Genomic DNA, 11,721 nt, shown 5'->3' with positions numbered 1-11,721 from the left:
TGCTGAACCTGGAGAAGAAACTCCCTCAATGGGGAGCAAAAAAGCCACGTTGGGTTGCGGCATGAAGGCACATTTCCAGCTGGGAGCACCTTGAGAGGCTGCGAGATTGGCCAGGCAGAGCAGCAAGAGCAGAAGTGGAGGAGACCATGCAAAAACTGAGCTGAGTTTGATGGGAAATGAGACTGGTGCACAAAGTTTTCCAGATCTGTATAGACAGAAAGGGAAGAAGGAGGAGAGGAGTCACCTGGGAATGGGGTGGACAGGAAGGGTGGGCTCAAGATATGGCCCAATCTTAGCTTGAATCTGAGAATAATGAGAGGAATGGGAGGATGAAGCAATGGGGATTGCAACACTCATGTGGAAGTAATCCTTGGAGCACTCTCTGGGTCACACTGGTTGAACTGGGGCACCCTTCACCGGGCAGCGTGGAAAGCATCACACAGCCAGGAGCTCAAAGGCATCTGCTTGCACCCACATCAGCAGGGACAGGGAGGTGTGGGTGGAAAAACCAGCCACAGGCACGGAGGGGACCGGAGCAGGGGAGATGCAGAGTGGTTTTGCTGAAGGTAGGCTGTGTCAGATGAGGGGCAGGGCTGCTGGGTTTGCCCCAGGTGATGCGATGCCTCTCCCCAGCATGGTATAATGGGACTGTTTGCCCCGGAGAGGTTGTTATGGGAAGGCATGAGCAGAGCTCTTTGCTCGCAGGCTCCTGTCCCAAGGGTCAGAGATGAACCGATGGGTCTGGGCAGCAGCGTGGGGATGGGACATGGAACAGCTGAGCTGGGAGATGCTGCTGGTGGCTGAGACCAGGCCAGAGTTATCTCTGCAATGACAAGCACTTGCTTTTTAAAACCAAGACCAGACTTTCCGCAGGGCAACCCAGAGTTTGCCTGGATCCTGTGTGCCCAGTGCGAAAGCAACAGAGCGGAAGGAGAGGCTAATTACAGCCTTGTGCATGCTAATTACACCTCTGTAAACATCTAACACGGTGCTGTCCCTGGCTGCCAGCTGGGGCAAGGGCTGGCATCTCCTTCAGCCCAGGGTGGGAGCAGGGGTAGCTGCAGGGCTCAGATCCCTGTGGCATTGCTTGGACCTTGGTGACAGATGCTGGGCCTTGGGAGAGGAAGGGCAGAGGGTCTCCTGCAGCCCAGACTAGAAGGGGATCAGGGAGATGGGGAGCACTGGCACCACGTGCCTGCTGCAGACCCAGGCAGGGAGATATTTTCCAATAATCCCACGCTCCGCAGGGTGAGGTTTGACAATCAGCCATGCTGCCAACAGGGATCTGCAACAAGCCTTGTCGGGGTGATGGGCATGGCCCAGAACCAGTTCCCGTTGTCCCTACCAGCTGAGATTCCCCTTTTCACAGAGTTGGGGTTCCCCGTGGCCAGGAGAGGTGCCCAGACCACTTGATCACATCAAGTTGGAGGCACTGCAATGGCTGTTAACAACCCAGGAAGGCACTTATCGACAGTGACACCTTGGGCGACCCAGGGTCCCCGACATTGACTCACCATCACTCTCCACGCTTGGTGGGGTAGCCTGCCTCCTGTCTAAGCCAGTCCATCCTCAGCTGGGTGAGATACACACAGCACCTTCCCCTGGACCAGCCCCAAACGCCCACGCACTGCTCTGCCGATACACCTGATTCACCTGCCGCGCTCCTCGGCATCCCCTGTTCCACTCACCCTACTCCACTCACCCTGCTCCGGGGACGCGGGCTGAGCTCCCCAGCATCCTCCTGCTGGGGTAGCATGATGGAGGTGGTCCTGCTCCATGGGCTGCTGCTCCTCCTTCCCTTGGCAGCCCTGCTGCTTTACCGGTACAATACCACCTTCCACTACTTCTGCAAGGTGGCCTTCTTCAACTGCTGGATCGTGGCCATGGCCACCCTCCTGTCCCCCTTTGCGGCTCTTCGGGGACGTTCTGTGGAGAACATGAAGTGAGTATGGCCTGGGGATATGCTTCTGATGGGCAGATGGCTGGGACTTGGCTGTGATGGAGGAGGTCATGTGGGCTTGTGGACACATGCTCTGTCCTGCTCTGGGCATACCCACAGCTGTGTTATGGCCAGTGGTTGAGCCCTGGGGCCACAGCGAGGGCTGTGGTCATGTCCCTGTGGCAATGAAGGATACATCTGCATCTTGTGGTGTGGTGAAGAGGTGCTGGCCGTGCCTGGGGGGGGGGGTTACACCATGATGGAGGTAACCAGCTGGGTAGGGACTTATGGTCCTTGGAGGATGAAGTAGTGTAGAAGGGATCATTCTTGGTCATTGCAACATTGAGGTCATCAGTCGGGTGACAGGAGGGTTTTGGCAAATATTGGAGGTACAATCATTAGCAGGATGCAAATGCACACCCATCGCCATCTCCCTGGCAGCGCAGCCAGGTCTTGCTCAGCAGGAGCCCCGGGGACCGCACTTTGGCAGAGGGATTTTGGGATGTCTCGGTGCTATCAGCTGTTGGGCACGGTGCAGCCGTGTCCCAGCGAGTCGTGTGCTGGTGCTGTCAGCTGTGCTCAAGGGTGGTGGCAGCTGAGATAACATCGCTGTGCAACATGAGGGGAAGGTCTGGTTGCTTTCAAGGGTGTTGCAATCTTATTACTGGATTCCTGGGCATGCTGGCATACCAGAAGGGATATAATTATGTCAGAGTGAAAAATGTCTGAGCTTGTGGTATTTGCTGAGCTTAAGCCATCATGTATTTGTGCTGATGGATTTTGGGCCCTCAGCAGGAGCGTGGTCAGAGGTTTGGTGTTATCAGCCTGTTGCATAGCCTCTCTCCCCTGTCCTTTCCATGCAGAAATGCTGTGCACACACGCACATGTCTAGAAGTGCTCCGAGCCCTGGTGCAAACGCTTCTGTCTTAGTGGAAAACCCCTACATGACGCAGCACTGACTCACGCTGACTTATCTTGTCCCACCGACACCTCACAGCCATCCTCCACCGGAGCAGCATGCCCAGCTCCATCTCCCCCTCAGCCTCCAAATCCCAAAGCCTCCAGCCTGGAGCACGTTCCTGTCATTAATCCTGGCTTTGGGGCATTGCCACAAGTGTTTTGCTTCTCTGCAGACACAGGGATCTCTGAGCCTGTGTCTCCCAAGGAATGGGTAGTAGTCTTCTGGCACAACAGACCCTCTAAGCATCATGCCTCCTTCTCCCTCTGTGCCTGCTTCTACTCTTTCCTCCCAGACTAATTCTCATCCCTATTTGGTGCTGAGCTCTTGCTGACAGCCCTGTCCCCTGCTTCGTCTCCTGTGGACTCCCTGGGACCAATCATTGCCAGATGCGTGGACCCTGGCATGGGTGCTTTTCATGCTGTGGGTTAGAGAGTGCCCCATTTCAATACTGAAAGCATATCAGCTTTTTATCTCCGCTGTGGGTGCTGCAATTCCTGTTGCTCCATCCTGCCTCCATTCTTCTTGTTATGCTCATACTGAGCATCACCCTTCATCAGCGCTGCCATCCTGATGTTACCCTTCCCGCCCAACCCTCCCTGGATGGTGACACTGCTCTTTCTTGTTCTCTCTTCCACCTGCACAGACGAAACCTCCATCTCTTCCTGACGCTGCAGGTCCAGTGAAGCTATTCTTTGTGATTTCCTCTAATGACCGAAGCTGAGTCGGTTTTCCCTTCCCTGCTCTCTTCCCTCTCCATCTGCAGCACAAAGCTTGGTGCCTGCAGCGCTGCCATTTGGCTGCTCCGCAGAGACAGTCCCTGGAGACACCTGCATCCCTGTAGACCTGTCTGTCCCAAGACTGTTCCTCTTCATGTCCATCTTCAATGCTCGTCCATCTACTGCTCAGTACCTCTCGGCTGTGATCCTGCTCCTCTGGCTTTAGATATCTGCAGCGCAGGCTGTGAGCCTGGTGTCTGGGTTTCCAGCCTGCATGTGCAAATCCAGCTGTGCACATCTGGGAGCCTCAGGGTGAGGCTTACCTGGCCAGAGGCTGTTGTCCTCATTGGGATGTGATGATTTGCACCTTGGCTGCAGGCAGACTTCTCATCCCCTCTCTTCTTGCATTCCCACCACCCCTGGACATCAAAAAGCCCGTTTTTTTTTCTCCCACCAGCTTGTGCTGGCTGCTCTTCATCAGCAGCTCCAGTGCAGGCTTTCTACTACTGAGACGGTGGCTGGTCTCACCTTGGGGATGGTTACAAGGTTAATTCTGAGCTATGCAGGCCACAATTGTGCTTAGAAAAGCAAAGCATCACTGAGACCGAGCACAGATGCACCTTGGGACACACTATTTGCTCATGTAGACCAGATCTAGCCTGGCCCAGCTTGCACCTTGCTCCCTGAGTGATTGTGAAGGGCTGGAAAAAAAAATAAAAATGAAGCAGCCCCACTCTGTGTCGACATGTGTTCCTCTGCCCTAGGCTCCTGCGTGCTGCGATCCTACCCCTCAAACGCTTCTATGGCATCAAGATGCAGGTGTGGGGCTCTGAGCATCTGAACATCAAGGAGCCCTATGTGATAGTTTGCAACCACCAAGCTTCCCTTGACCTCATGGGTATGTGCAAGGGAGAGGCGGGGTGCTCATCACTGCATGGGCAGCCTTTGGGGTGCTGCAGGGGTGGACCAGGCTCACCCTGGGGGGGTCCCAGGGAGGCCAACACCAGGATTTGTGCAGGGCAGTGTGGCAGGCATAGGCTAGAAGAGCTGGTGGGACATGAGGTCAGGGCTACGGGTGTGCTGCAGAGAGGATTGGGACAATTGAAGATGATGCCAGGTTGCTACAGCCACAGGGCTGGTTGGTTCTGGGTGCCATTGGGCAGGGATGGATCCTTTCCTCTGCCATCCATCCTCCAGGCATGGTGGAGTTCATTCCTGATCGCTGTGTGCCCGTCGCCAAGAAGGAGCTCATGTACATGGGCACCGTGGGGTGGGCCTGCTGGCTCAGTGGCATCATATTCATCGACCGCCACAAAAGAGAAGATGCAATCGATGTCATTGCCCAGACAGCCAGGACCATGCGGCGTGAAAATGTAAGAGGGGGGGCTGGCAGCAGGGGGGAGTCAGGGACCAAACAGTGATGGGGCAAGGGGGGTTGCAGGGAAGACTGACATAGCAGGTCCCAGGGTGTTCTGGTTGGGGTCCATGCTCACGTCTCTCCCTGTCCCGCGCAGATCCGAGTGCTGATTTTCCCTGAAGGCACCAGGAACCAGGACAAATCCATGCTGCCCTTCAAGCGTGGGGCTTTCCACTTGGCCGTGCAGGCTCAGGTAAGGCCATCCTCCCCCTGCATTTGCCCTTCACAGACTAGGGTGGGCATGCACCCTGGGACAGAGGGCTGGGGGAAATGAGGGTCTTTTGGGGTCTGCAGTCCTGAGGGACAGGCACCAAGGGGATGGGGACCTGCTGAAGCCTGGCACATGGCAGGAGCTGGAGTCCCTCCTGGGGAGGGGGTCTGTACAGAGGACACCCCTGACCCTCCATCTCCTACAGGTTCCTATTTTCCCCATTGTGATCTCCCCGTACTGGGACTTCTTCAGCTCCAAGGATAAGAAATTCACCTCTGGTAAGTGATGGGCAAGAAGCCCTGTTGTCGGAAGGCAGGGCTGCCAGTGGGGACGAGGCACGTGGGGCTTGGAGGTCTCTTTGTGGGACATTGAGGTGTGGGGAGGCAGCTGGTGGTGGAGGATGCTGGTGGGAAGACCTAATTCCTGGTGGGTTCATCTAACAGCACCCTCGTCCTTTCCCTTCCCTCTCCAGGGACGTGCACCATCCGAATCCTCCCCAAGGTAGAAACCCAGGGCCTGAGCCCAAAGGATGTCCCCGAACTGACAGAGACTGTCCGCCAGGCCATGGCTGATGTCCTTGCCGAGATGTCTGCAAATCACTGTGGGGACCAGCCAACAGAGCAGCCGTGGGAACAAGCGCGCAGAGCAGCCTCCGCTCCCACGCTGCGCTGGGGCTGGTGCTGGCAGGGGGACGGGCAGCCCGCGGTGCGAGGGGGACACAACTGGGACCAGCAATTAGGCAGAGGGACTGAGGCCCTCGGGGATGTAAGGGAGGTGGCACAGCCAAGGGCTGGGCCATGTTGTCCCCTTGTCCCCTACGGATGTGTCCACCAGACCTGCCACCGCCCCGGCAGCCTGCAAGAGTAGGATGGTGCCCTGGTGCAAGGGGAAGCAGAGCAGTGCAGGACGGGGACCAGGCAGCACCCTGAAAACAGTGCAAGGTGGCCCCAGAAACCCCTTGCTATGACTGTGCATCCCCCTCCCCAGGGCATTGCCTGTCTCCCCCAAACCTGGCGCTGTGTCTGGCCCTGGGTAGCAAACCCCAACTGCCTGCACGGCTCCTGCCTGCACACCGGGGAGGGGGAAAGAGATGTGCCAGGCAGGGCTGGGGGTTCACTGCACCACTTTCTACCCATGACAGCATGATTCGCAGTGAGGTTCACCCATGGGCTGGCTGGGTTGCTTCTTCCAGAGGCTCCTGCAAGCTGGCAACGCTGTTCAGATGTAGCCGGTTCTGGAGAGGGGTCCAGAGCGCAGCGTGGAGGTGGGGGAAGGAGGTCCAGGGGATATTGCCACGTGGGAAGAGCATCCTTGATGCTTAACTATGTGACAAGGGTGCAAGATTAAACAGTCCGTACCTGGTGCTGCGTGTGCTACGGTGTCCTACCTGCGCCTTGGGCGCTGAGGGGAGCGTGGGGAGGGGGATCCATCTCCTTATGGCCACGCAGGGTGCCTGCATCACCACACATGGAGCACCCCTATGGACACCGCGGCTTCTCCATGGGGTGCAGTGCTGGAGGGTGTAAGGAGCAAATGGCGGGGTGAGAATTACACTGGGGTGGACTAGGTCTGCCCCCGAGGTAGACCTCTCCCCACCTTAGGGACAAGCAGTAAGTACACAGGAAGAGCATCCATTAAAGCCCAAAACCCTCAGAGGGCAGAATTGCCTGGATTATGCCTGCCTGGAGCAGGAGGGACCTCGCCATGGCCTCCAGACCATGGTACAACCAGACCTATTCACCAGCTACCATCTCCCCTGGCCTGTTGCCTGCAGCCAGGCAGGGATTTGGGCATATGCTGGCTCCTTCTCAGCTCCCAGCCACCCAAGAGTGACAGCAGGGCAGGGAGAAATGCAGTACGTGGCTGTCCCCAGTGCTTGGGAGCAGGGTGGGCAGGCTTCACCTCCCATCTTCAAATAAAATGTGCAAACCATGGCCAAACAAGTGTGCAGCGCTCCAGTTTGGCATCGTTCCCGCTCTCAGGAGCGGCTGGCTTGTTATGCAGGCAATTCTGCAAAATCATGGCAATTCTCCGCCCAGACAGGTATCACCAGGCAAAAATATTAGCAACAGAAAAGAGGCTTCCCATGAATAACAACTCACTGGATCAGGAACTGTCACGTGGAGATGGTCAAGGCCAGCATGCACATGAAGGACCTCACTTCATGTGCTCCCTACATGCGGCTTAGTGTCAGCTCTGATCTGGCCCGACAGTCCCACCACGTGTCCACCACCATGGGTGTGGTTTGGCTGCCCAGAGCCTTGAACCCAACCAAGTTTGGGTCTGGTGGTTAAACATTGTCCTAGCTGGATGGCTGGATCCCAGCCAGAAACCTTTTGCTTGCTGCCAGCGGGGAGGGGAAAGCTTGAGGAGAGGAAAAAGACCCAGCACGGGAGCTCTGGGACCACCTTGCTTCCACGTGGTCCCCCAAGTATGGGGTCTCCAGCCGCCCTGCCTTGCCTGCTACTTTGCATCCTATACCTCACAGCTGGAGCATCTGCAAAGCCGTAAGCCCTCTCCGTGTCTGCCTGTCCATGCCTGGCGGGATGGTGGTTGGTCTCAGTGGTGTGACAATCCTTGCCGTGACTGTGGTTGCTGGTTGGGGTGGAAACGCTCGAGGTGGTGGGCTGTCCCCATGGAGGACTTTGCACCTGGGGTCGATGTCTCCGAGCTGCTTTGGTGTAGGTGCAACCTCACGCACAAGCCAGTGGGAGAGCGGAACCTTTCCTCCCTCCGCAGATCGACCCCTCGGCTCGCTCCCAAGGGGGTTAGGCAAAGGGGGCTCCGCTCTGATCTGTGCACTGCCCATCCTCCCTGGGCAAACGGGGTGGGGGGAAAGGCCGGGTGACGTAGCCCTGCAGAGAGCACCCAGGCCTGGAAAAAAACCAAGTACCTTCTCCGTTGAGAGCCTGGAGTGGAGGGGATCACTGGGATTTGGTAGGGAGTGGTCCCTGCTCTCCTCCACTATCGAGGTGTCCCCTCCCCAGGCATTACATGGTGCTCTTCCCCTCTGTGCTCTACTACCCGTACACGGGTAAAGTGCACATCCACCTGATGGACCTGGATGAGCCCGTGAGGGTGACCCTCCACCTGGCAAGCAGCCATGGCGTCCCCAACGTCACCCTGGAGGAGCAGGGCAGCGATATCCTCCAGCTGAACTGGCCCCACTTCTCCAACGTGAGTCACGGCCCTGCGGCAGGGTTGAGGACCTCGGGAAGGGGTATCCATCCCCTGCCCACTGCCAGAGCTGAGCTGGGGGAACTGGGAAGGGATACGGGGCTCATCCTGGATGAGCTGAAGAGTGGAGGGACATGGAGCATGTACAGAGACCTTGTGGGCTTTAAATGCATCATCTTCCCATGCAAACCAGTCCCTTGGTGCCTTCAGGGGGCAACAGGGTGGTGATGATGGGGGACAGGTATGGTGACTCACTGGCATCCAATATAAAGGCTTTGCAACCATTTCTCTGCTGTTTCCCCGGGGCAGATTTCTACCACTCTTGCAGGGATCTACGAGGTTGCACATCTTCACATCTCCATCCAGGGAGGTTCCCTGCAGGTCTCTGCTCAGAAGAAAGTACTGGTGAAAGCCCTGGAGCTGAGGACCTTGGTGCAGACAGACAAGGATGTCTACAAGCCTGGACAAACTGGTGAGGGGCAGGAGCTGCTGGAAGAGCTCGCAGGCTCTTGGGATGGGATCCCCAGGTTTGGGTCCCAGGCCCTAGGGCTCAGTCCTGCTCCTCCCTTTGCTCTCTCCAGTGAAGTTTCGAATTGTGCGTTTGGATCAAAACTTCATTCCCAGCAACAAGGAGGTGAGATGGGGTTGGGGCACAGGGCGGCTACGGATGCGATAGGACCCCCATGTGCCCAAGACGATCAGTCTCAGCAGCAGTGACACAGCCTTCAGTGTCACCACGAGCGTGGAGGAGATGGGTGCGGGGAGGGAATCCCTCAAACACGGAAGGGATGTGGGATGTGGGGGGATGAGACACCTGAGTGCCCAGGGTACAGCCCCTTGCTTTTGGCACTGGCACAGGAGATGAATTAGTCCCTCTGCACCATCCCTTTGCCCCTCTTCTCTCGTGTGTACATTTTACGCACCATCCCAATGCCTGGGGGTTTTAGACTCCTGGTGTTAGGTGATGCTGATGGGCCCAATGGCACAGCTAATGCCGTTTGCACGATGCAGCCTCACTGCTCGCTTCCTGCTGCTTGGAAAAGCCAACACAACGGCTGTGGACGTGGCAGTGGAAGCTGGGAAATGACAGCAGCTCTAAGCCCCCCAGTCCAGCAAACAGCTCTGTAGAGGCCAAGCCAGATCCCACAGGCTCAGCCCCCGGCTCAGCTAAAATCTCAACCCCCTGTGCCTTGATCATGCTAAATGCTTCCTCTCTCTTTCTTTGCAGCTTCCCTCGGTGGCTGTGCAGGTGAGTGGTCACCCTGTGCCAGCCTGCCACCTCCCTCGGGAGGAGCAAAGGGCCCCAGCACATGTGTGGTACTGGGGACAGGGACATCCCTGCTGCGGGTGCGGAGAGAAGTTACAAGGAGCAGGGAGAAGGGCTTGGGTTCCCCATCCACATTTCCAGCCTATTGGGGGTCAGCTTGCTGTCTGCCTGCAAGACGGGGTTCCTCTCGAGGGATGCTGCTAAGGGACAGCTTACACGGATGAAGACGGCAATGGCTACTGCCACAGAGTCTTTAACCCAAACTGGAGAACCCCCTAAACTACCGGTCCAGCCTGGAGCATCCCCCTACCAGTTCCGACTGCTGTAGCCAGGCTGGAGCTCGGCTAATACAGGCCCCGGGGGGAAATTTTCCTTCTGGAGAGGTGATGTCCTCAGGGCTGCTCTGAACACAATGGCAGGGCAAAACCTCTGCTTCTTGCGAGGATACGCAGGGTGACTTGAGTCCTTGAGGTTGTCAACCCTCCACCATGCACCCCATTTTCAGTCCCATGAGCGACGACTGATGCCATGTGTCCCTGTGTGCAGGATCCCAGGGGGAATCGCGTGGCGGAGTGGAGGGAGGTGAGCCCACGGCAGGGCATCGTGGACCTGTCCTTCCCGCTGGCTGCAGAGCTGGCCCTGGGCACGTACACCATCGAGGTGGAGGGGAAGACCCACTCCTTCAGTGTGAAGGACTATGGTATGTTGGGACGAAGGCTGGGCTGCACATGGGGTGTTTGGGAGCCATCGCATGGGATGGCAAGAAACTCCTGAAGGAACAAACGAGCACAGTCCCATTCCCCGCCGGTCTCCCCCCAGGATTGCCCCACTTTGAAGTGCTGATCAGGCTTCCTTGTGTCGTGACGGTGAAGGACAAGAAGATCCCGCTGGACGTCTGCGGGCGGTGAGTCGGAGAGCAGTCCCAGCAGCAAGCCTGGCTGCTCCTGGGGTGATGTTCCTCCAGCAGCCTCCTCATCCGCTCCTCTTCCTGCTCCCTCCTGACAGGTACCCGTCCGGGAAAACTTTCCGGGGAAAGGCTGAGGTCAGGCTGTGCCAGTCCCATAAACATACCACTTTCCCGAAGGGATCTACAAGGATCTGTGCTGCGTTTAGGGGCCAGGTGAGGGCAGCAGAAGAGGGAAAAGGCACATGGGTGGTGGTCCTGGAAATGTTTCCCCATCTTGGGATGCTTGGGCTGATGATGGCTGGGTGCACCATTCAAGCATCACCAGGTGATCTGGCTCTCATGTGAAAGTGCTGCAAGACCAGAGTCATCCCAAACAGGGCAAGAGGAGCCAAGCCAGGGACTCTTGGGGTGGTCCTTGGGCCAGGATGGGCAGAGAATGGGACAGCCAGCTGCACGGCAGGGCATGGTACCAGATCCGGGGGGGCCAAGTTTGCAGGATCCCAGGGTTACAGGACAGGATGGAAGGAGGCAGCAGCAGTGGGGTGAGCAGCAGCTGGGAGCTCAAGGATGACAGCAGATGACACCCAAAGGCCCAGCCACAGGGCTGTTGCAAACATGGGTGACTCTCTCCTTCAGATGGGGAGGGATGGCTGCTTCTCCACGGAGGCGCTGCTGGCTTCCTTTAACCTGACCAGCTTCCACTATGAGAGTCAGCTCTATGCCTCTGCAAAGCTGCTTGAGGAGGGGACCGGTGAGTGCAGCCCTGCCGACAGCCATCTGGTGATATCCTGGGGTGGTGGCACCTGGAGGATGTGGCACAACTGCTCCGCTCAGGTGTCCCCAGGGTCTCTGTCCTTCCCATCCACAAGCATCAGCCTCTCTGTGCCCTTACTTGCTTTGGTGTCATTTTTCCTCTACTCCTGACTGCTGGAAAAATCCCTTAGGTCCTGAAGGCTGATCAGGAGGGGTTTTTCGCCCTTCCAAGAGCCCCAGACATCCCTTCATCATCCACCTCTTCTTCCCCACTCTTTGCCTCCTGAGACTAGTTAGCGTGCTTGATTAGTGCCTGGACAGCTACTAGGGTAATTATTTTTCTTATTGGGTCTTTCTGACTTTGAATCTAGCT

At 57.2% G+C, this 11,721-nt stretch overlaps 1 protein-coding gene across 1 annotated transcript; it reads left to right on the top strand.

Annotated features, from left to right (window-relative positions):
- Window positions 1-1,757: 1,757 nt before the first annotated feature.
- Window positions 1,758-5,983, top strand: AGPAT1 (1-acylglycerol-3-phosphate O-acyltransferase 1). Its single transcript, XM_009698514.1, is given in 7 exon segments — window positions 1,758-1,942; window positions 4,381-4,514; window positions 4,814-4,989; window positions 5,131-5,226; window positions 5,450-5,522; window positions 5,717-5,865; window positions 5,867-5,983. Coding segments are annotated over 7 exon segments (930 nt in total).
- Window positions 5,984-11,721: the final 5,738 nt, after the last annotated feature.

The sequence above is a fragment of the Cariama cristata genome, unplaced genomic scaffold, assembly GCF_000690535.1.
Source record: "Cariama cristata isolate BGI_N322 unplaced genomic scaffold, ASM69053v1 scaffold25530, whole genome shotgun sequence".
NCBI lineage: Eukaryota > Metazoa > Chordata > Aves > Cariamiformes > Cariamidae > Cariama > Cariama cristata.
The sequence above is the reverse complement of the archived record's forward strand: the minus strand, read 5'-3'. Positions and strand labels throughout refer to the sequence as shown.